A 24,458-nucleotide genomic window follows, 5' to 3' on the forward strand; every position below is an offset into this window, starting at 1 on the left:
ATCTTTGGCTCCACTGAATATATCAAACTTCACTGCAGCTCCCCCTTCCTTATAATCCTTCGCCTTTCCCATAGGCGTTAGATTATCATATGGAAGTGGCTTCGCAAGATTGCTGCCCCCAACATTCATACCCATCATTGGGTCAACATTACCCATTTCCACACCTGGCATACCATACATTCCAGCCATGTTTCCAAACATTCCGTTATGCATACCTGGCTACGTGCCACCATACATATTGCCTTGCATTCCAGGTTACATGCCTCCAAACATATTTCCTTGCATACCGGACTGCATACCACCATACATATTCCCCTGCATACCAGGCTGAAAATTAGCTCCAAAAGGCCCGTGCATACCCATGTCTCCCTGAGGGTAACCCCCAGTCATAGATTGGAACACTGAGCCACCACCAAAATAACCTGGATGCATGTTCTGCTGAGGAATTGATGGTTGTCCAAAGAAGGAACTCTGTGAGTTTGCACCATAAGCATGCTGCATGTTCGGAAACTGGCCAAGAGATGGATCCTGTGGGATGGCACCACTATGACCTTGAGGAAGGTTCTTAGAACGAACCTTCTTCTTCTTTTTCTCGGGCTCTGTGCGGGATCTCATAAATTCAGCAAATCTCTCACTCTGAGTGAGCTGCATAAATACATCCATAACACTAGCCAAACGATCTTTGAACCGAGCATCGTCATCCTCTTTAGCATGTACATCCTCTGGCTGTGTTACATCCTCATAAGGCTCAGCATCTGCAGCCTGTTCTCCTGCATGAATATCGTCAGATACATCTCTCTCAGGAGAAGTCTCTTGCTCTTTCTCTTCATGATAGAAGTACTCATCCTCTGTATCAGACATGTTTGCTGAATTTTTCAGCGATGGCTTTCTTCGAGGCAACCACGAGCTCACCCCCTTCAGAAAGTTGATGATTGGTCCCGGCAACGGAACCTTGAAACCGGCCTCTGGTAGAAACCAGAGTGCGGTGGACTAGCAGTCACCCTTCCACTTATAGTCTAGATATGAAAACAAAATAGATTGGAGCTAGAGTGCCCAAATCTGAAAATAAAGCGACACCTGTTGGCCCCAAAGCTTGGCGCCCCTTGCGGTATTTCTTTATTCAATTTCAAAAGTATGTAAGGCTGAGTACACCAAAATCAGCCAAGAGAGTACACGTGTATGTCCAATCTGACAGCCCACAATACCTCTTAGCACAGAGGATTCACGCACACAGATATGTGTCTCAAAGCAACACTCTGTGCCTCCCTCTGATCAGCCAAGACCATTAAGTAGGGCAGCCATGAGCATACATCTGGCATATCTCAAGCACATGATTCAACATCTCAGCTCATACATACATTCACTGTTCAATCTTTGTCTCCACCCTTTTCAATTTGCCATACCCCTCCTCTCACAAGGGGCCAGATAGCTCAAATCTGCAACAGACATAAGGCAATAAATTAATGTATTATTAGATAATAGTTAAACTCTTAATTCTAGTCTCTTCTCTTTATGCAAAATTAAGCAAAAGAGAGGGAAAATCCTCCAATTGATGTAATTAGATGCTTTGATGCATCTACATGCTCTCAAAACACTCAAAAACACTAATTTCGACCTCTTATATGATCAAATTTGACCCCAAAAACATATTTTCTAAATTTTTTACCTCTTGAACTAGATGAATCACCCTTAAATGATAAAAACCAATCAATTAAGGAAGATCAGTTGATTTCAAGAGTTTTTCAGAGTTTTTGAGAAATTGTTTAGATGATTAAGCTACTCCTAATGCTTTCTAACACTCTAATGCATACAAATCAAACAAAAATTAATGATTTTAGCTCTATGTTTAACTCTAAAGAGAGCTAAAAATCCCTAAAAATTGCATTGTATTATATTGCAGACACTTGTTTCAACAACCCTGCTTCACACGTGTGAGTGTACTTGTCTGTACCTTCCTCTCTGCATCCACTTCAATGTTGTACCTTCAGCCCTTTGATGCTTCACCGACTGTACCAAGAAAACTCCGCCTGTTCCAAGGAGAGCACGGCCTGCAGCGGTACGGCTCTGTTTGTACCAGAAAGTACACCGCCTGTAGCTGTACTGATGCGCCTGCTCCTGCTGTACCCGAGTGTACCTGATGGTACAGTTCTGTACCTGCTGTACAGCCACCTGTCAGCAGTCGTACAGGTGACTGTACCTGCTGTACGGCTTCTGTCAGAGTGTTTTTGTCCTGTCCGTACAGCTAAACCTGCAACAGAACCTGCAGCAGCAGTTCTGTACCTGTGCGCAGCCTGTACCAGCAGATGTACTCGCAGCAACACCTGTGCGCAGCCTGTACGAGAGAGTGTACCTGCAAGCAGCCTGTCCGTACAGAGCTGTACGGCTGGTTTGCACAGAAAAACAGCAGCCAGAATTCTGCAGCAGAGCCGACTAGTTTTTTCCTTTGCTCTCAACGCTTCCTTCTTGCACGTATGCTTCACGTTTTCCAAAAAGAAGAGAGAGAGAGAGAAGAGAGAGAGGCATACACTCCAAAAGTGGAGTTGCCCCCTCCCCATAATAATCCTAGGGCCCCAACTTTAAAAGTTATTAAAGTTCCTAGGGGCCACTAAGGCCTAGGGGAAACCATTCATTAAACATTAAAATATTAATGTTCTAGTTTCCCCCTTCACACCTAGGGATGTCCACACATCATTAACTCTGTCCGAGCACCCCCCATGTGAATCATTCAATATTTTGACTCAGCAACCACCATGCCCACACTTGTGCTGTTCCATTTTCACAGGGCCATGATAGGAACCTTGGGAAAGCTTCCCCTATGGTTCAACTTGAGAAAGGAGGGCTGAAATTAGGGTTTTCAACAAAAAGACCAGAAATTACAGCAATAAAGAGAGTTGTTTTGCTGAATTTCAGTCATTGAGAGTGTGTAGGAGAGTGATTAGCATCCGGAAACACTCTAGGAAGCTTGAAAATCACCTTAGCAAGCTTGGAAATGGAGTTGGGAAGGAGAATGTGCAGAAAATGCAGCTCAACAGCCCTCATGAAGGAGGCGCCAAACTCTAGAGAGGGGAAGAGGAGTGAGGTGGTGAGTTGTCCAGTGTAGGTGGCAGGCAGGTGCTTTGTGGAGCAAGCTAGAATGGACACATGGTTGGTTACTCCCTTTGTACTAAGGGGATAAGGTTTGGGCGGTGGACATTGGGTTATGTCTACCTCGGGACATCAGTGTGTGTGAACACCGGGCTGGTCATAATTTATAAGTGAGTTTTGGTCGCCCAAAACTTAATGAAGTGTGTACACACTCACTTATAAATTAGTGCTAACTCCTAAGGCCAAGTTTATGACCAATACTTACCACCTGTCACATGCCACATAACCATATCAGCAGACAGTTTCACACACACGGTTCGCGGGTGGACGTCTCCTTACCCGGAACTACACATTGGTCAAGCAAGCATGAAAACAGCATGCAATTTCAATTGCAAGCAAGCACATAAAGATGCTATGCAATGCAGCATTGGTATGGACAATCCCTGTTCATGAGACTATACCAAAATAGATGTGCTCCAGGCAAGTATACGAGGTACCAGACCCAATGGAACACCAATCCACCAAGTATTCCGGGCATGTACACGGAGACACAAGTCCCAACGGAAAGCCAAGTCTACGGTATCACATGAGTGGCATCAATCCCCGCCATAAACAACTGCCATGGACACCGGTCCAATGTATATACATGATAAGAAAGCACGGGTGGACCAATTGGGTGGCCAAATGGTGACAACACTAATTTATAAGTGAGTGTGTACACACTTCATTAAGTTTTGGGCGACTAAAACTCACTTATAAATTATGACCAGCCCGGTGTTCACACACGCTAATGTCCCGAGGTGGACATAACCCAATGTCCACCGCCCAGACCTTATCCCCTTTGTACAAAGGGAGTAACCAACCATGTGTCCACTCTAGCTTGCTCCACAAAGCACCTACGTGCCACCTACACTGGACAACTCACCACCTCACTCCTCTCTCTAGAGATTGGCACCTCCTTCATGAGGGCTGTTGGGCTGCATTTTCTGCACGTTCTCCTTCCCAACTCCATTTCCAAGCTTGCTAATGTGTTTCTCAAGCTTCCAAGAGTGTTTCCGGATGCTAATCACTCTTCTATACACTCCCAATGACTGAAATTCAGCAAAACAGCTCTCTTTATTGCTGTAATTTTTAGTCTTTTTGCTGAAAACCCTAATTTCAGCCCTCCTTTCTCAAGTTGAACCATAGGGGAAGCTTTCCCAAGGTTCCCTTCATCCTCTTGAAGACTTTTGTTACGAAGAAATGCGACAAATCGAAGATCTAATCACTCCAAGGACTTCCATCGCGAAGACTTCCGCTGTCATCGACTCTACTTGGGATTGGTAAGCTTTTATGCTTAAATATGGAAGCAAGTAGCAGGAGGGAGGAACACCGGATTACAAGATCACATACCCTGTGTAGTGTTCTCTTGTCCTACGTGCTCTCTTACAGATTGTTGCTACCTTGTGTTGGTGGAACAATAGAGAGCAGATGGTAGGGAACATGGGCACTTGAGAGGGTAGTGTGGATTGCAAGTCTACATCGTCAACCACTTGTTTGCAATATTGTATTCATATACATTGGTATGGAAATCTGGTCAGAAATGCCCATGACACTATGTACTTGATTCTCCCAAGATCAATATACTTTATTTGAGGGAGGGGTCAGTCGTTCCGGCTCATTGTGTGTCTCTTGTCAATTCAGCAAATTACTTCTTGTATTTGAGCAAGTGTCCATAAAATCTTAGTGTATTTAAGTGTATTGATTAGCATTGTGTTCAACCAAGTTACATTGGTATCAGAGCATACGGTTCTCTTTCACTTCTATCGTGAGAGACGATCACCGTGAACACTAGCTATCTCTACACTTAGAACATTATGGACAGCCATACAATGAATGTTGGATATGCTAACACAAGAGGTAGGGACAATGAAATGCATGCCTCCATTGCTTTACAGGATGAGCAAACTCATGTGGTGCACAATAGGAAACATGAATATGTGGGACAGCCGTCCCGTGGCAAAGAGAAGATGCAAGAAGAGTCCATAGTCTTGAGGGTTGAACTTACTTGTATGCAGGCTCTTCTCCATGCACAGCAAGAAGAATTGAATCTCTACCGCCACGAGTATCGATTGGTACATGACCGTTTGAAGGCCAAGAAAGCTGAATCTTATATGGATCATGCAATGGCAATGACTGCTCAATAGTTGCACATGCAACCGAGGGATGCAACATGTGCATACTTGACTCGTACCGAGGATGCCTATGCAGAAAAGGCAACCATCCCACATGTCTTGGAATCCCCACAGGTGCCCGAACAAGAACTTATGTCTAAGAGGATGAATCTACATGCTATGGGAGAGGAACTATCAGTGACTTCACGCCATGCAAGAATATCTTATGTAGCCCGTGAAGGATACAATGTTTATGGTAGTGGTCAAAATGTATGTCAAATGCCATTGCCGGCTGAAAATGTGCATGCACAACACATGCAACATGGGCTGCAATTTTCTGTTGGTGCAGGTATTCCGCGTATCTCTCATGCCTTCGAGTGTGCTCGTGAGGAAGAAGCTGTGGCTGAAAATGTATCAATGCATGTTTAGGGGCCAGCCATGCCTCATGCTTATTACAGGGCACATGTATCTATGCCTTATGCATTACCTTTTGGTCCTAAAATGATGCCAGTCATAGGGGCTGTCCCAATGGACAAACATGGGGGAAAACATGTTGAGATGCAGGTACATGCATCAAAGTCTCGTGACTTCAAAGCTGGAGACAAATTTGTGAAGTTTGACGCATATCATGGGAAATATGATGCATCAAAGGCACTTGCTTTTATTGCCCAGTTTGATTTTCAGTGATGAGGATTTCACTCAGGAATCCATGATCCGGCATGTAAGCATGTTCATGAAAGGCACTGCTGCCCATTGGTGGCTCACGGAGAAGCTCTCACCGAATCTTGTTAGATCATGGGAAGAGTTCAAGGAGAGGTTCTATGCTCAATTCTTGCCTCCCAATGCATTGAATGAGATAACAATGAAGTGGGATTGGGTGAAGCAAAATGAGAGGGAATCAGTGAATGCATATGTGCAAAAGTTTTGAAAAGTACTTTTGGAGGTGTCTCCATTCATGCATGTCATCGAGGCGGAAAGAAAGAGAAGGTTTCAATCGGGATTGCAACCCGTGAACAAAGCAGGACTACAAATGTATCTTGGTCACACCTTACACCAATTAATCGCAGCCGCCACTGCCACTGAGCAATTGGAATTCAAATTGAGTTGATCCAATAAGGCTAAACCCTCATTTCAAGGCAAAGAGAGAGTTGTCCAAAACCTGGAAAATAATGGACAGCTACCTAAAAAGGACCAAAACCAAGATAAAAATGGTCCAAAGGCTAAAAATAACACTACTAAGAAGCACCCCTTCAAACTGAGAGACTATGGTCTCACTCCGGAGCAGAAAAAGCAATATATAAGCAAGGGGAAATGCTTTACTTGTGGTAGCACCGAGCATATTGCAAAGGCATGCCCAAACAAGAAGAAGCGTGATAATGCAAATGCATCAAAGCCTAATGTCCATATGGTTCCGGATGTGTAGGGCAACACTTCACATGAAAGACAGGATTGTATGTAAAGCTTGGGGACATCTTAAGGATCAGCCCGCTTTGTTCATGTTTGATGATTGTGTATCTGAGAATTTCATATCTACACGGATGGCAGTTGCTTTGGGTATTGATGTGGAGAACATGGGTCCTCAAATTGAAGCAAGGGCTGCCTTTGTTGGTAGAGAAGTGCAGGTCATGCCTATTTTTGGCAAGTTGCACATACACATTCAAGGCTATGTGGATCATGAGGATTTTCTTGTAGCGCCTTTGAATGGCTGTGATATATCACTTGGAAAGCCTTGGCATACACGTATTGATCCGTGCAAGGCTTACAAGACCAACATGATCACTTTCATGTATAAAGACCGAGAGCATGTAATTGATGCTGATGAAGAGGGTGATACCATTCCCCTTGTATCTCATGTACAAATTAAGAAAGTAATGAAAAAGAATGTTTTTGCGTACTTGATTTTTGTATGAGATCATGTTGAGGAAAATAATGTACATGTAAACTCTTAGTAATGATAGGTTGAAATTTTTGCAAGAGCACAATGATTGTTTTGTTGATGAGTTACTAAATGAATTGCCACCCGTACGACCGGAAGATCATCGCATTGATCTTGTGCCGGGTAGCTCACCATCTAATAGGCCAGCCTATTGTGTAAGTGCATCCCAAAAAGAGGAGATCATGAAGCAGGTGAACCGTGAATGAGCTTCTTGAGAAGGGTTTGGTGCAACCAAGCTCTTCCCCATATTGTTCACTCGTCCTCTTGGTTCAAAAGAAGGATGGATCCTTTAGTATGTGTGGATTATAGAGCTTTGAATAAGCTTACTATGAAGAATCGGTTTTCGATTCCACGCATAGACAACATCCTTGACAAGTTGGATGGATCGGCATGCTTTAGTCGAATTGATCTCAAGAGTGGATATCATCAAGTGCGTGTAGTGCTTGAGGATATACACAAAACTGCTTTCAGGACAGCATTTGCAGAAAATTTACAGGTGTCTTCTTTGATGACATCCTAGTCTTCTCGAAGACCGAAGAAGAGCATAGAGCTCATTTGGCCATTGTTTTTTAAGAACTCCGTAAGCATAAACTTTTCATAAATGCAAAGAAGAGTGAGTTCTTCTTGTCATAGATACATTATCTTGGGCATATTGTGTCCAAAGATGGAGTACGGATGGATCCTGCAAAAATTGATGCAATTTGGAATTAGCTCGAATTGAGTTCGGTGCATGAAATCTGTAGTTTTCTTGGATTATGCTTTTACTACCGCAAGTTCATTCGGCACTTTGCAAGGATTGCTTCTCCTCTGCATGATTTGACAAAGAAGAAGGCCACATTCAAATGGACTAATGTAGAGAGAGATGCATTCCTCAAATTAAAAGATGCAACTACTCATGTTCCAGTGTTGATCATTCCGGATTTGCAAAAGCCTTTTAGTGTGGAATGTGATGCATCTGGAAATTGCGTAGGAGCTGTTCTTAATCAAGAGGGACATGCCGTGGCTTATGAGAGCCGTAGATTGCATGATGTAGAGCTATCTCTTGGCATTTATGAGAAAGAGCTCTTGACTGTAATTCATGCACTTACTATATGGAAACATTATCTTCTTGGGGCTGATTTCACTGTAAAGACAGATCACCAGAGTTTTGAGGTATTTTCTTACCCAAACTAAGTTGTCAGAGAAGCATATGAGGATGGCCAATTTTCTCTCTATGTTTCATTTTCAGATCTTGCACACCCCAGGAAAGAAGAATGTAGTGGCAGATGCATTGTCACGAAAGCCATATGTAGCTGCTATCTCGGTTGCCTCTCATGGGGACTTGTCTGCCATGCGTGATTTGTATCATACGGATGTTGATTTTGCCACTATATGGGCTGATTTGATGGCTGGTCATGCACATGCCTCATATGTGATCAAAGAGGGTTATCTCATGAAAGATAATTGCCTATGTGTGATATCTGACATGAGGCAAAAGGTTTTGGATGAGTGCCATGCTCCTCCATATGTTGGTCATAGAGGCATAATGCCTACTACGCACATGATTGAGCGGTATTTCTTTTGGCCAGGTATGCGGAAGGACATAGAGGCACATGTACATGCATGTATCACCTATCAAAAGGTGAAATTTGATAGGCAAAAGGCACCAGGTTTGCTTTAGCCATTGCCTATTCCCACACAGCCATGTGAAAGTATTACAATGGATTTCATTATGGACTTGCCACGGACCCAACAGGGTAATGGTGCAATTTGGACAATTGTGGACAGGTTTAGCAAGCTAGCTCACTTCTTGCTGGTCAAAACGACCATCAAAGCTGAGCATATGGTTAAAATATATCTTGCACAAGTGTTCAAGCATCATGGAATGTCGAAGTCTATTGTGGGGGATAGAGATCCCAGGACTACAAGTCTCTTTTGGCGGGCCTTATTTGATAATATGGGCACCAAATTGGACTTCTTATCAGCTTATCACTCTCAAACGGATGGACAAAGTGAGGCTGCAAATTCAGCTGTGTTGGATCTCTTGAAATGTTATGTGGCGGATCAGAAGTCTTCTTGGGAGAAGTACTTAGCGCTTGTGGAATTTGCATACAACAACATGGTGCATGCATCTACGGGAAAGGCCCCTTTTGAGATTGTTTATGGTAAGATGGTTTTGCCACCCATCCTTCGCACAAAGGATGATATATTTGCAGTTGATGAGTATGTAAGAGACTTGGATATTGCTTTTGCTTAGGTGCGGACAACCATTGCAAGGTCACAGCCGACAAGCATAGAAGGTGATTGGATGTTAAAGAGAATGATTGGGTATTGTTGAAATTTGAGAAAGCAAGACTTGCAAAGAGGCCTGGCAAAGAGGGCGCATATCCTAAGCTTGCAACCAGGTACTATGGGCCTTTTCGAGTGATCGAGAAGATCAATGAAGTGGCTTTCAGATTGGCATTACCTAGTCATTGGCACATACACAACGCTTTTCATGTGAGTCTCCTTCGGAAGTATGTAGGGCCGGAGCCCAGTGAAACGGTCATTGAGGATCCACCAGAAGTGGATGAGCTTGAGGAGATCTTGCAGCTAGAGCAAATTGTGTATCATAAGGAACCTTAAGCTTGCTGCAGGCAAAGTTGTAAGGCGTTACCTTGTGAAGTTTAAGAACTATCTTCCCATTGATGCTAAATGGGTAGATGAAGAGTTCTTCAGAGATTGTCGGCATGTGCTTCGGACATATTTGGATGCTTTTCAGTTGCGGACAACTGTTTAGAAGCCGGGGGGATGTCACCATTTGGCCACCCAATTGGTCCACCCGTGCTTTCTCATCATGTATGTACATTGGACTGGTGTCCATGGCAGATGTATATGCCAGGAATTGATTCCACTCATGTGGTACTGTGGACTTGGCTTTCCGTTACCGCTATGCCCGGAAATGCCTAGTGGAATTGGTGTTTCATTGGGTCTAGTACCTCGTGTACTTGCCTGGAGCACGTCTATTTTGGTATAGTCTCATGAACGGGGATTGTCCATACCAATGCTGCATTGCGCATAGCATCTTTATGTGCTTGCTTGCAATTGAAATTGCATGCTGTTTTCATGCTTGCTTGACCAATGTGTAGTTCTGGGTAAGGGGACGCTCGCCTACGAGCCGTGCGTGTGAAACTGTCTGCTGACATGGTTATGTGGCATGTGACAGGTGGCAAGTATTGGTCATAAACCTAGCCTTAGGAGTTAGCACTAATTTATAAGTGAGTGTGTACACACTTCATTAAGTTTTGGGCGACCAAAACTCACTTATAAATTATGACCAGTCCGGTGTTCACACACTGATGTCCCAAGGTGGACATAACCCAATGTCCACCGCCCAGACCTTATCCCCTTTGTACAAAGGGAGTAACCAGTCATGTGTCCACTCTAGCTTGCTCCACAAAGCACCTACCTGCCACCTACACTGGACAACTCACCACCTCACTCCTCCTCTCTCTAGAGATTGGCGCCTCCTTCATGAGGGCTGTTGGGTTGCATTTTCTGCACTTTCTCCTTACCAACTCCATTTCCAAGTTTGCTAAGGTGTTTCTCAGGCTTCCAAGAGTGTTTCCAGATGCTAATCACTCTCCTATACACTCCCAATGATTGAAATTCATCAAAACAGCTCTCTTTATTGCTGTAATTTTTGGTCTTTTTGCTGAAAGCCCTAATTTCGGCCCTCCTTTCTCAAGTTGAACCATAGGGGAAGCTTTCCCAAGGTTCCCTTCATCCTCTTGAAGACGTTTGTCATGAAGAAATGTGACAAATCGAAGATCTCATCACTCCAAGGACTTCCATCGCGAAGACTTCCGCTGTCATCGACTCTACTTGGGATTGGTAAGCTTTTATGCTTAAATATGGAAGCAAGTAGCAGGAGGGAGGAACCGGATTAGAAGATCACATACCCTGTGTAGTGTTCTCTTGTCCTACGTGCGACTATGCCATAAGAAATCATCCTTTAAAGAGGGTGGATTGCCAAACATGATTGCAACATTGACTAGAGGGCAAGGACTGCGACCATCAAATTTGAGTAACGAACCATGAATGTTCTTCTTGCAGAAGGAGAACCAAGACAAGTCTCCTTGGAGATTAAGAAATTGCTCACCTTTTTACAAAACATGTCCAATCAAGTCGGTAAGTTCGATCATTTGCAAGCTCCAAGCCTTGTTGAAACAACCACAAACCTTGCCAACCTTATCTAGAGTTGGGACCCACAAGTCAAGAGCCGAACCTAAGGAGGTGAAGCCCAAGCCAAAACCAAGGAGGAACCGTAGAAGAAACAGAAAAACAATCAATGGCACTTCCACGTGGCGGTAATGACGTGGCATTGTGATGTGGCAGCAATGACGTTAGCTCATAGACACAAGTGTTCTACAATATGGGGAGAGATTATTCACTCTTATGGCCACATGGGCTCGTATATAGTGACCATCCAGGTTTGCGCATGCAAAGCGCATTGTTTTCATGAGGGAGTGGGATCAAGGAATCTTTTTCTCAATGACCCCCACAGGACTCTCTTGGCACCTTTGTGCCCCATATTGGCATATTGGTTGAGATCACCCTACATTTTGGGATGAGGTCTTGCTTTGTTCCCGGCTTCCAGCGGTGATTTTGTATGGTCTATTCATACTTTAATAGAAGTCTCCTTTTTGAAAAGAATGAGGTGCTTCCATGCCTCTTGAGTGACTTGGGTGGAAAAGTTGGTGTGCTATTGGTTTGACCAGGAACACATTCGAGGGTATCCTAGTTTGACTAGAGCCCTCTTTATGGTTTGAACCGAGTTAGCCAAGGAAAGAGCTAGTTGCCTAGTATGACTAGGACAGATTGGTTTGATGAGGCCTTCTCTCTCTTTCAGTTTGACTGGAGTTTGTAAGGATATCGGTAATTCAGGATCTGGGCACATTCCTAGAAACCAAAAAAACCTTGCTTTTTAGTGAAGTATGGGGGACTTCTCAGTCAAGGTCAACTGATTAGAAGAGGGGGGAGATGTCACCATTTGGTCTTGACCCCTTTTTCCTGAACTGTGCCTATTGAGATTGGATGTGTAGACGCAAGATTCCTAAGTCTGTGCATTTCCACCACTCATGTTGGCATGCTTGAGTATGTTTTGGATTAGGAGTTAATCACAAGTGTTTAACAAGAGTGATTAAGCAAGAGGGCACAAGATTAACTTGAAAGACTAGGCATACTCATAACAATATGATAATGGTCCTTTTATAGGAGAGACCCCCTGTTACACGGTGTATACATTTGCTGCCACCACAAATGCCACATGTCAACCCAATCTAACAAAGCATTGTATTTAGTTGCCCTTTTGCTTACATGGGCCTTTCCATCTCCAGAGTGCCTCAAGCAAAGTGTATTGGTTGAAGAAACTCATAGGTCTTCAGATGAAGGAAGGGGCGTCTATGGCAGCCCATCTAAATGAGTTTAATGGTATTGTCAGCCAAGTTATAAATCAAAAGTTGGCAATGGACGATGAGTTCAAAGCCACCTTTCTCTTATGCACTTTGCCAGAGCGTTGGGACACATTCAGGACAGCCACTAGCAATTCGAATGCTATGCTGTCATATGAAGATGTTGAGGGTGCTCTCCTTCAAGAGGAGATGAACAGGAAAAACAACTCTGTTGGAAAGTCCAATGCAATGAATGCACGTGGGAGATCCCAGCAAAGGGGTAAAAGCCAAGAACGGGGAAGGAGCAAGTCCCGCTCCAAAAAGGACTTAGAATGCCATTATTGTGGCAAGAAGGGACACATCAAAAAGCAATGCTACAAATGGAAAAATGATCAAAAGGAAAAGGGAAAAGGCAAAGACAAAGATAAAGATGAAGCCAAAGATGTAAAGCCAAAGGGCAAAAGTGGAGTCAAGATTGAAAAAGTCAATGTGTCACATGCAGGTGACAGTGAGGATGAGGTCCTATTCACGTCTTCACTTGATGCCCATTCACTTCTTACAGGTGGTCATGGTATGCACTCATGGATCATTGATTCAGGTGCCTCCTTTCATGTCACAGGTTGCAGAGACTTGTTTGTTAGGTATACTGCTGGCAATGAAGGAGTAGTTTATTTGGGTGATAACCATGCATGCAAGATTCTTGGCAGAGGTGATGTGAGGCTTGTGTTTTCAGATGGCTCACAGCTTATGCTCCATGATGTTAGGCATGTGCCTGAGATCAAGAAGAACCTGCTTTCTACTGGACAGCTTGATGATGCTGATTATGTTACCACATTTGGTCGTGGAAAGTGGAAGATTAGTAAGGGCTCACTGGTTGTTGCCAGAGGCTCTAAGGTGGACACTCTTGACTTCATGCATGCAGGTGTTTGTCACCATGCTAATGTAAATGCAACCGAGCTGCCGGAAATCTCTATGTGGCATAGCCGATTGGGACACATGAGTGTCAAAGGAATGGAGCAATTGTCTCGTTTTGGTTACTTGCCTTCTCTAAAGTTTTCAAGTTTTCAGTTTTGTGAGCATTGTATATATGGCAGGCAACTCCAGTGCCCCCACAAGAAAGCTCTTGGACAGAAAGATGCTCAGTTAGAGCTTGTGCATACAGATGTATGTGAGATGCCTCAGCTTTCTTTGGGAGGGGCAAAATACTTTGTGTCTTTCATAGATGATGCCACACGCAAGGTGTGGGTTTATCCTCTTCGTTTGAAGAGTGATACATTCTCAGTGTTTGAGAAGTTTGTTGCTCTTGTTGAGAATCAAACTGGCAAAACACTGAAGGCTTTGCGTTCCGACAATGGTGGAGAGTATATGTCCAAACAGTTTCAGGACTTTTGTGATGCTAAAGGCATCAAGAGGGAGCTCTCTACTCCTTATGATCCTCCACAAAACGGGACAGCAGAGAGGATGAACAGGACCATTCAAGAGAAGGTCCGTTCTATGTTGTCACATGCTGCGTTACCTCATGGTTTTTGGGCTGAAGCTGTTATGACAGCCGTACATCTTATAAACAGGTCACCTAACACGAGGCTTGGTGGGAAAGTGCCAGAGGAAGTATGGACAGGGAAGCCTCCGTCATACAAGCACTTGAGAGTGTTTGGTTGCGTTGCGTACGTGCACATACGCAGGGAAATGCGCACCAAACTTGATCCTAAGTCTCACAAATGCATATTCCTAGGATATGGTGACAGAGGTGAAATGGGATATAGACTTTGGGATCCCGTGAATAGAAAGATTATACGCAGCAATGATGTCATTTTTGATGAAACATGCATGTATAAGGAGCCTGCAAGGCAACAGGAGCCTGGCAGAGTCATCTTTGATGATGATGGACATCATGGACAACAACCAAGGGCTGTAAATCAGCCATTACAGCAGCAAAACCAGCCCTTAAATGGTGCTGAAAATGGTCCAAATGGACAGCCAGAGATGGCAGAAGATATCCCTATGGATATACCACAGTTAGAAGAAATACCGGGCATGATATTTCAGCCTTATGGCATGGAACAGGAGCCACCAATGGGTGATATGCAGGCTGGACAGCAACCTGCAAATGATGGTCATTGGGTACGGAGGTCCACAAGACCCTCCAGAGCCCCTGATAGGTTTGTTCCAGGGGTTCACTACTTGATGCTTACTGACTGTGGGGAGCCCTCTTGTTATAAGGAGGCTTTACAGAGGGCAGACAAGACTCTTTGGGAGCGTGCCATGAAGTCAGAGATGGATTCTCTGCACAAAAATGGAACATGGAAGTTGGTGCATTTGCCTGCAGGCAAGAAGGTTTTGCCATGCAAATGGGTTTACAGGCTCAAAGTTGCACCAGATGCAAAGCCAAGATACAAAGCCAGGTTAGTGGCTAAGGGCTTCAAGCAGGAATATGGTGTGGACTTTGAGGAGATCTTCTCTCCAGTGGTCAAAATGACCACACTTAGAGCTGTGTTAGCTTTGGTTGCACATGATGATTTGGACTTGATTCAGATGGATGTGAAGACTGCTTTTCTTCACGGTGATCTCCATGAGGAGATATATATGCAACAGCCAGAGGGTTATGCAGTGAGTGGAAAGGAGAAGCTTGTATGCAAGCTGAAAAAGAGTCTTTATGGGCTCAAACAGGCACCAAGGGAATGGTATCATAAATTCGATACATTCATGAAATCCCAGGATTTCAAGAGAAGTGACATAGATCACTGCTTATACACCAAGAAAGCTTTGGATGGCAGTCTATTGATCCTCATCTTGTATGTTGATGATATGTTGATTGTCGGGAAATCTCGTAAAGAGATGGATGCCTTGAAGAAGAGGCTGCATCAAACCTTTGATATGAAGGATTTGGGTGATGCAAATCACATTTTGGGTATGCGGATACTTCGGGACAAAAATCAGCATGTGTTGTATTTGTCTCAGAAGGAATACATTGGCAAAGTCTTGCAGAGGTTCAATATGGACGGGGGGAAGAAGACTAGTACTCCTTTGCCTCCATATGTGAAACTCAGTGCTATGGACAGCCCACAGTCAGATAGTGGCAGGGCTGATATGGCCAAGATTCCGTATGCTTCAGCTTGTGGCAGTCTCATGTATGCCATGGTTGCTACTAGGCCGGACATTGCATTTGCAGTGGGAGTGGTTTCTAGATACATGGCCAACCTTGGCAAGAAGCATTGGGAAGCAGTGAAAGGTGTCATGAGATACCTGAAGGGCACACAGGATATGTGCATATGTTTTGGCAAACAGGATGCATTGGTGCATGGTTACACGGATTCGGATTATGCCGGTCATCCAGATAACCGGAAGTCTACTACCGGTTATGTGTTTACATTCACAGGAGGTGCTGTGTCATGGATATCCAGGATGCAGAAGTGCACAGCCTTATCTACTAGAGAGGCCGAGTATATTGCAGCCACAGAGGCTTGCAAGGAGGCATTATGGCTATCTCGGTTAGTGGTTGATTTGGGCTATACAGGGGATATTCCATTGTTGCATTGTGATAGTCAGAGTGCCATCCAGTTGGCAAAGAACCCTGTCTTTCATGCAAAGACGAAGCATGTGGATATGAAGTATCACTTCATCAGAGAGGTGATAGAGAACAAGCAAATTCAGCTTGTTAAGATTCATACGGATGACAACCCGGCTGATCTGTTGACAAAGAGTTTGCCTCCGGAGCGGTTTGCTCATTGCAGACACTTGATGGGCATTAGATGAGGCCAGTTTCAGCCTTGATATGGCCTTGTATATTATCATGTACATGCTGAATTTTTCTTTTCCTTTACTTAAGGGCACTTTGCCTTTAAGTGGGAGGTTGTTGGGGTAAAGGCATTATGCCCACCCTTATAGTGTGTACAAGCCCATAAGTTATAGTACATAGTACACTTAGTACTTTTAATGTACTAAGTGCACACTGTGTACTAGTGCAATATACATGTGTGATAGGGGAGTCACACACTCACATCTTGATGAGTTGACTTATCCCCACAACTCTCTCTCTCTCTCTCCCTTGTTCTCTCTGTGTATGTCTCCCACATGAATCTCTAACCCTAATTCTAACTCCCATTCATGTCATCCCAACAAAATGAAAAAGTACTGAACTAAAAAGCTGAATCTAGGTGTGCAATAAGTACAATGAGTGGGGGAGGTGATGGAGCTCTACTACTAGGAGAATGCAAAGCTATATGCATGGAGTATACAATCATGATATGCAACCTAGCTAGCTCCATCCTATACCATACTAGGGGTATAGAATGGTATACATCAATGAAGGGTGTGTCCACAACTCCCAGCTCCCTGAAGAACATGCCGGGTCTGCTCTGAAGCGAGCCAGTCGCTCCGCACCCTCTCTATGAAACTGAACTCTGATCTCTGTCATCTCTCTGTGGTATAGGCGTGGTGTCCGAAAGCCAGGTGTCCTCTGTCTCTAGCGGGCTCTGAGTGTCTCTGCTCTTTGGAAAGTAATTCCCTGCTGTGTGTAGGGGCTGGGAGTGGGGTGGATCTCTGAAAAAATGTAGTAATCTATGTCTGTCGTCCCCCCTCTGGAGCTGTCTTAGCCTGTAATGATGTCTCTCTGTGACACTGTATGTCTAGAATGAATCTCCCGAGTATGCACTGGTCTGCTGCCTCAAAGATCTGGCGTAGGGAATGTGGCTCTCTGAATAAAATGGGATATCTCTCTCTGATGGCTGTATATGCTCTGCATCTGCATACAGAATGCTCCTCACTCTCCACCTCCTCTCTGCACAATCTGCATACCCTCTTCTCTCGGGGGATCCGTGCTGCTCTGCCAATCTCGATCTCCAATTGATGTGATGAGACTCTAAGGTGACTCGGGAGCCGTGTGGTAAAAAGCCCTCCATGTATCTAGGCCTCTCTATAAATCCATCATCAGTGATACTCATGAAGTGATCTCTCTAGGGCCCCACCACGAATGGTGTATTTGCTTTATCAGAATAATGTAAATCAGAAAATAAAGACTAAATCTTGACCTGCAATGTTCACCTTGGTTGGAGCACTTCCCTTGGCTGTCCTGGCCCTTGGAATGCGGCAACCCTTCGTGAATGCTGAGATAGTCTACTGAATTTCCAGCGTTGGGTTTATATACCCCCTACTGGTGCTGGTCGGCCAGTTCTACAGAAGTCGGCCTGCTGCAAATCTCCACGACTCGACAAAATAGGATTAAATGCTAATAAAATCCATTAAAATCCATCGTTTCACACCTTGAATAAGGCTGGCCATTATGCACACAAGCTGGGCTGCAGGGCAGCTCCTGTGCTGGCTGTGTGGGCTGTCCCACAGCTGGCCGACAGTCTGGCCAGGGCCTTGGGCCCTGTCGGCTGTCTGGCCAGAGCCCCTGGGGCTGGCCGACAGCCTGCCCAGCCCAAGCCAAGGCTGGTGGGCACAGCATGGGGCCCTCCTGGGCTCTTGAGGGTGGTTCTACACCTCCCCCATGCCCACAGCAAGAGCCTTAGGTTCTGCTCTGGGCTAGACCTATGGGCTGGCCCCTTCTCTACATGCAAACCTACATGCATCAACAGATGTCTGGTACCCGGTCGCAAACCAGGTATTTTGATCACCTGACATCATTCCAGAGGGAGACTCACTATATGGACTGGCACTGCTTCATGTGTAGGACAATGCACACCTGACCTCGGATGCGTAGGTTCCACCTTGGCTGACTCTTCCCGGACTGAGCTCACATGGACCAATTTTCCACCCCTGGTCATGCACCCTCTTGTTCAGATATGTCTACATGGCATTCAAGTGCGGGATGTACGTGACAGGAGAGGTGTAGAGATAATAGTAGTTCTAGGTCCAGATGGCAAGCTGCCCTTGCATAAAATTTTACTTTATCAAATGAGTGTAAGTTAAAGCACTAGAGAGACAGAGTGTGGGACATCAGCAAGAGCAACCAGGATCAGTTTATGCAATGGGACATAGTGGAACAGGCTAGAAAGGTGCCAAAAATTGGAGAGATGTATGCATAACAGTTGTGGTAGGTCCCAATGGCTAGCTGCCCTTGCAGAAAGTTTACTTCACCAAATGAGATTATATTCATACAAACATGGTTGGAAGTCTGAGTGCGAGATGCCACGGACATCAGAGTTCAGAACTCTGCTCCAATGCATGGTTCTCCTAACAACTGGTGCAAGTGTTCACTCCAATCGGCTGAGCGGCTCACTGGTGGGGTTCATCCTGCTGCTTCTTGGCTGCCTTGACAGGCAAATATCTGGAAGGGTGGTACCCCCTTTTGGTACTCAGGTGGGTTTGAATTCTGTCGGGAGCGAAAATGACAAATGTGTGGCAGCTGCATCATTATTTATTGTGAAGGAAACAATGCTAATTCAAATCAAATCATAAGTTAAGTTTATTGATCACTTTTAACATTTTCTACTGTGTATATTGTTGTGATATGTAGGTCCAACGTTTGGGCAGAGGTTTCGGGCATTCTGCTTCTACGTTACTACTTACGTTGTTGCCCTACCTCTCTTCTTTGTCATGTTGTTGGTACAACCGTTTGTTCTAATATTCGACAAGCATAAGCGCAAGGCTCAGCATTTCATCAACAAAATATGGGCAAGTCTCAGTATTTTTCTCTTCTACAAGGCAGAGATTGAAGGTCTAGAGAACTTGCCTGGGCCTGATGAGGCGGCAGTTTATGTTTCAAACCATCAGAGTTTTTTGGATATCTACACCTTGTTTCTTCTTGAACGGCCTTTTAAGTTCATCAGCAAGACGAGCAACTTCTTAATACCTATAATTGGGTGGTCTATGTACCTGACCGGCCATGTGCCATTGCGCCGTATGGACACCAGAAGTCAAATGGTAAGCCTCTACACTGATACGAACCTTGTTCCACTCACTTGCCACGGCGCCAGTGTCCTGCAGCAATGTTGCTTATTGTGTGTACTTGGATGCAGGAATGCCTTAGACACTGCCTTAACTTAATAAGGCAGGGAGTTCCAGTGTTCTTCTTTCCTGAAGGCACGCGATCAAGAGACGGGAAAATGGCACAGTTTAAGGTTTGACTGCTGGAATCTATTAATGTTTTCCTGCCTTTGTAGAAGATTTTTGTTATTAAACCCCTAGGCTGGTTACAGAATGTACCTTGTTCATGGGACAGGCTATTGTATGGCCAAGATTTGCCCGTTCATCCCTTGGGGGTGGCTTGGATGGGGCCCTGCTCACCGTCAGGCATTGTTCTGTAATTAGCTTTAGTGTATTCATCTTGAAACCGTGCTCCATTTGAAGTGAATGTCTATTTCTTTAGTAATTCTAATGGATGTCTAATGTGGTGATTTTGGGTCAGGGAGGCGCATTTACAATTGCTGCAAAGTCAAAGGTCCCCGTAGTTCCTGTAAGCTTGATTGGAACAGGAAAGCTCATGCCAAATGGCTTGGAGGGTACATTGAGACCAGGGTCCGTGAAGGTTATCATTCACCCACCAATACAAGGAAGTAATCCTGATGAACTCTGTGAGCAGTCCAGGGCTGTTATTGCGAAGTCCCTTTTACAGCATGGACTTGAGGTCCACTGAAATGTACCTAGTATGATGATGCCTGTAAGGTTTTCTTCCTTGAAGATCCTTGCATGCAACATGGGCTAGTGCATGCAAACTTTGTCTTGATGCGTGTGTCTTGAAGATCTCGTGGAACCAAAGCTGAAAAGAACGACGCAAAAGGCATGGTATGCTGTAGTTCTTGTTAAGGGGCTAATTTTTATGCAAGGCTCATTGGAAAGGCTTTCGCAAGTGAGCGCGTTAGTGGAGATATTGTGGCATTTTTTATTTTTCTCTCTTTTTATGTGGTGGCATTGAGTACTAGGCTTTTTCTATCAAGTGTGAAGTGAACAATCAGAAGCGGCTAGAAGTAAGATGCCAAACCGTCTATTTGGTGCATGCCATTGAACTAGCTGTTTCTGGTGGTGTAGTAGGATGTTCTAATAGAGCATCCACAAATTTTCTATTTCAACAAAGAAATTAAAAATTTAATGATTTCAACCTAGCACATGCCAGGTCTACTAGTGGGTTACAAATGTATGTGCCTTTGCCAAGGTTGTAAAAGCATGCGTCATGTCAATAATAGCATTGCAAAGGTGGCAAAGTGTCATCCTTTGAGGATCTGGATGGAGAACCCTGCTTGTGTCCATGGAACTGGCATCTCTCTGTGATTTCCTAGCGGCTATCCTGAGGTCCATGCATGACAAGGAGGATCGGAAGCTTCCTGCCTGTACTTGAACCACTGAGCCTGAGGAAGTTGGTTGCTACGGCTTGCTTCATTTTGTTTTACTATTTTACATTGTTGGATGTGTAACTGTCAACTTCATTGTCCTCTTTTACTGGTTGGTGCACCTGTGCTATGTGCAGGTTCCTCTAAGGTTATAGAGTGTGATTATATGAAAGTGGTCTAAGGTCAAGGCCATCAACATGCACTCTTATTGTTATGGTCAATAAATGTTTATTGCTTGGCAAGATATCAAACTTTCATCATTGAAGTTTACCGGAGGAACCATAATGTAGTTATGGAGACAATTGCTACCGTCCATGTGGGAATAGGCTGGAGTAGGGATAGCGTGAATGAGGTGGTATATATGCATGCCCCCATGAGTGTTTTGTGGGGACCGATGGTGCTGAGACTTGCAAGAACACATAGGGCAGAGCGGAGGTGGCGGCGATAGGCCATAGAAAGACAGATGCTACACTTGGCAGACCCAAGCCATAACAGGTGAAGCTCTCCTTTATCGACAAAAAGAAATGGCCATGGGAATAATTTCAGAGTGCTTTGCCATCTTTACTGCCATAGGCATCACTATGTATGAAGAGTGATTGTGCAGGGTCATACAAATAAGCTAAATTCCTTATCACGTGAAAAAGAGGGAATGCCAATATTTTCTGGGTTGTCTAATTACATGTTAAGGCAGATGCTTTTGAGGAGGAAAGTACCCATAACCATGGCCTCCTGCCCTTGAAAATTGTACCTAGTTTGAACTCTTATAAACATGGTGCTTTGAGGGCTAGGTTTCGTAAACCTCTCCTCTCTGTACACAGGCCTTTGTTTGTGCTCGAGATTTTTTTGATGGTCCATTAACACCCCCGATGTTTTTGTATCAATTCCTTATTATAATCTTCATGCCGTGACAAGCTTTGAGCCGAGCCTTTACAACTTTACCTTCACAACCTTCATTTCACTTTATTATGCAATGTGTTCTCACCGAATGTGTTGAACTTTCAATTCACTTTAATATGAATGTGTTATCTCTGAATGTGTGAACAATTGCATTGCATTAAGATATCTATTTGAACATGCTGTTTTGTATAAGTTTACAGCCTAGCAAGTTGTAAATTTCATGTTACTTTGCTAAGAGAAGAGGGTATGGAAACTGGGGAGCTACACCAACATAGAAAATGGGTAACCCATGATCCATTTTTGAAGTCATCAGATTGGTAAATGAGTGATGGTGACATGCTAAAATTTGTTGTCTGGCCATATCAGAAAAATGAGAAGAAGCTCAATGGATCCCTGCATAGTCTACACATCAAAATTTGTTGTCTATGTGGAGGATTTGTGACTCATTGTATGGTGAGGATTTGATTACCCATGACTTGAGACCAAGACAAGCATGTAAAGGTTTTTTTACATCAAGAAAAAGTAATGTATTGTTTTGTTATAATATCAATACACGCGTTGTTTGCAAATGGAAATGAGGTTGTCTTACTATTCTTGCTAATGTTCTTAGGCTGATACTTTGCTCAATAGTACTAGTGAGTAAAAGAATTAGAAGATGGACTAAGGGTATAAGTAAGGATGTGTGTGAAGAGGCATTATAAAAGAATCCCTCTCCATGTAATGGACATGCCTAAGCTTTTTGAGAACTTATCTCCATCTTTCTCTATCATTATTGGTTCCTGTTGCTCTCTATTGTGGTATGTTCTCATCAAATAGGTTCATGTTTATTAGCTTTATGAGGTATTCGTCCATATAGCTTGAGATTGAAGTATTACGTTATGGGTGGGAAGCATACATAGAGTTTCTCTTGAATGATAGGAAAATCATATTGCTTAAAGCCTTTTTCTTGATTGGTGAGAGGATTTGAAGCATGGAAATGGAAAATGTGAGGGAGGTGGTAAGTTGGAGTTTATTTGTTGGGTCAAGCAAACCCGAGGGTGCACATTAGAGAGTAGAGACAAAGGCATGTGCACATAGTTTGAAGAGTCATGCGCACGTTTTTGATATTATGATAGTGTACAAAACCAAAGGTACAAAGAATAATGAAAGGTGGTGTCCTTTCACACTTGATGGCTAGGGGGGAATAACCTCCACATATGTGAAGGTAAAAAGTATCCTCAGTTGGCTCCCATTCACATGTAACACTACCAAAACACTAGAATGTAGTTGTGAATTTTGCTTTGTACTCATCTCACAAGATGTGGCCACAATAGGTTTCTTTTTACTTAACCATGAAATGCATGCTCTCAAGGAAAAAAACAGTTGAGTGCCTTTTAAATATCTAAAAATGTGCTTGACAGTGGCATCTATATGATGTACTAGATGTACTAGAAGTACTATGCAAAGTCACCCATACTTTGACATCTATATGATGTACTACACATATCCATGTCACTTTTCATAGTAAAGGTGATCTTCATATCATATTGTATCACCTTGCTATGTCAATCCATGTGTGCCAACCACATCATGAGGCTATCTATAGATGGCATCCAATAAGCATAGGTTTTACATGTAACAAAACTAAGTCAAACCAAATACCATCAACTAATTTACTAACATGACGGGCATACTAATGAGATACCCATCACGTCACATTGCTAATTAGGATTTTGTTATATTTGCATGACAAAATCATCCTAGCATGTCAATTATCATCCAAGTTGTAAGGGTCTCCGGTTTTTAGCTTGCTTTCTAGACACTCCCCCTCAAAGCTCAAATCCATTTGTTGTACTCTTAAGGTACTTCGAGGTAATGCCAATACTCTCCCCTAAAATTGTGGTAAATAGAGAGAGAGAGAGAGAGAGAGAGAGAGAGAGAGGAAATCATCCATTTGGAAATTGCAACAAGAGGTTACTCCTGAAATCAGCAGCCAAGTGAAGGTGGGAAAAAACTTAAAACATCCCTACATTAAATTGTTGATAATCTGCACCAGAAGTTTTGTTTTGGAGTTAAATAGATTGCCCTTACATGGTGCACGGATACACTCACTCCTTATGAGATTTTAATTCTCAACAGTTATTTTGATTACAATAGTGTTTGTGCTCTATTGTATTGATTAAGTGTATTTAGGAACGATTGTTTTGACCTACATTTTATCAATGTACTCGATTAGGAGACCAAATTCCATATTTGCCTCAACTCTTACTTAAGATGCTTTGACTTGGTTTAACAAACTTTCCTTTACAAATTCCCTTTGCCCTATAATTTGTTAACCAATGAGGTAGCTTGATGTGAGCTCAGCACTTTTTGCTTTTGTAGAATTGTTCATTCATTGTTTAGATTTTTCTCCTTAACTAACAAGTTGTAATGGTGTTGATTGGTCCAGCTCTCTTTAGCGGCTAGCTCTTGTAATCACAATTAACCTCAATTGCACATCCATAAGTTGTCAAGGGTGTACAAAGACTTAACATGGATTCTGTTAAGATATAGTTCACAATGCCTTGCAAATGTAGCATGCCCCCAATAGCTTCACAAGTGAAGGCCCTAATGAAGTGTCACAAGTACAAACTCCAGAGGATGTCTAAGAATTCAAAAAGCCAAGATTACGCATAAAGAAGATGTCCAACCACAAATTAAGGATATAACTGAATATAGAGGATTCAATGCA

General features: G+C 43.6%; 1 protein-coding gene across 2 annotated transcripts in view; it reads left to right on the forward strand.

The window, feature by feature from the left end:
• The window catches only part of LOC147627463 (1-acyl-sn-glycerol-3-phosphate acyltransferase BAT2, chloroplastic-like), a 33,601-nt gene extending 12,988 nt beyond the window's left edge, over positions 1-20,613 (forward strand). For both annotated transcript variants that reach the window (XM_086814359.1, XM_086814360.1), the window contains 3 exons: positions 19,042-19,448; positions 19,544-19,645; positions 19,933-20,613. In XM_086814359.1, the coding sequence (XP_086670485.1) occupies positions 19,042-19,448; positions 19,544-19,645; positions 19,933-20,160 (737 nt within the window). In that variant the 3' untranslated portion in view covers positions 20,161-20,613. The remainder of the gene's footprint in view (positions 1-19,041; positions 19,449-19,543; positions 19,646-19,932) is intronic.
• Positions 20,614-24,458: the final 3,845 nt, after the last annotated feature.

Source organism: Cibotium barometz, chromosome 20 (assembly GCF_041138505.1).
Source record: "Cibotium barometz isolate CiBa-2024 chromosome 20, ASM4113850v1, whole genome shotgun sequence".
Classification (NCBI taxonomy): domain Eukaryota; kingdom Viridiplantae; phylum Streptophyta; class Polypodiopsida; order Cyatheales; family Cibotiaceae; genus Cibotium; species Cibotium barometz.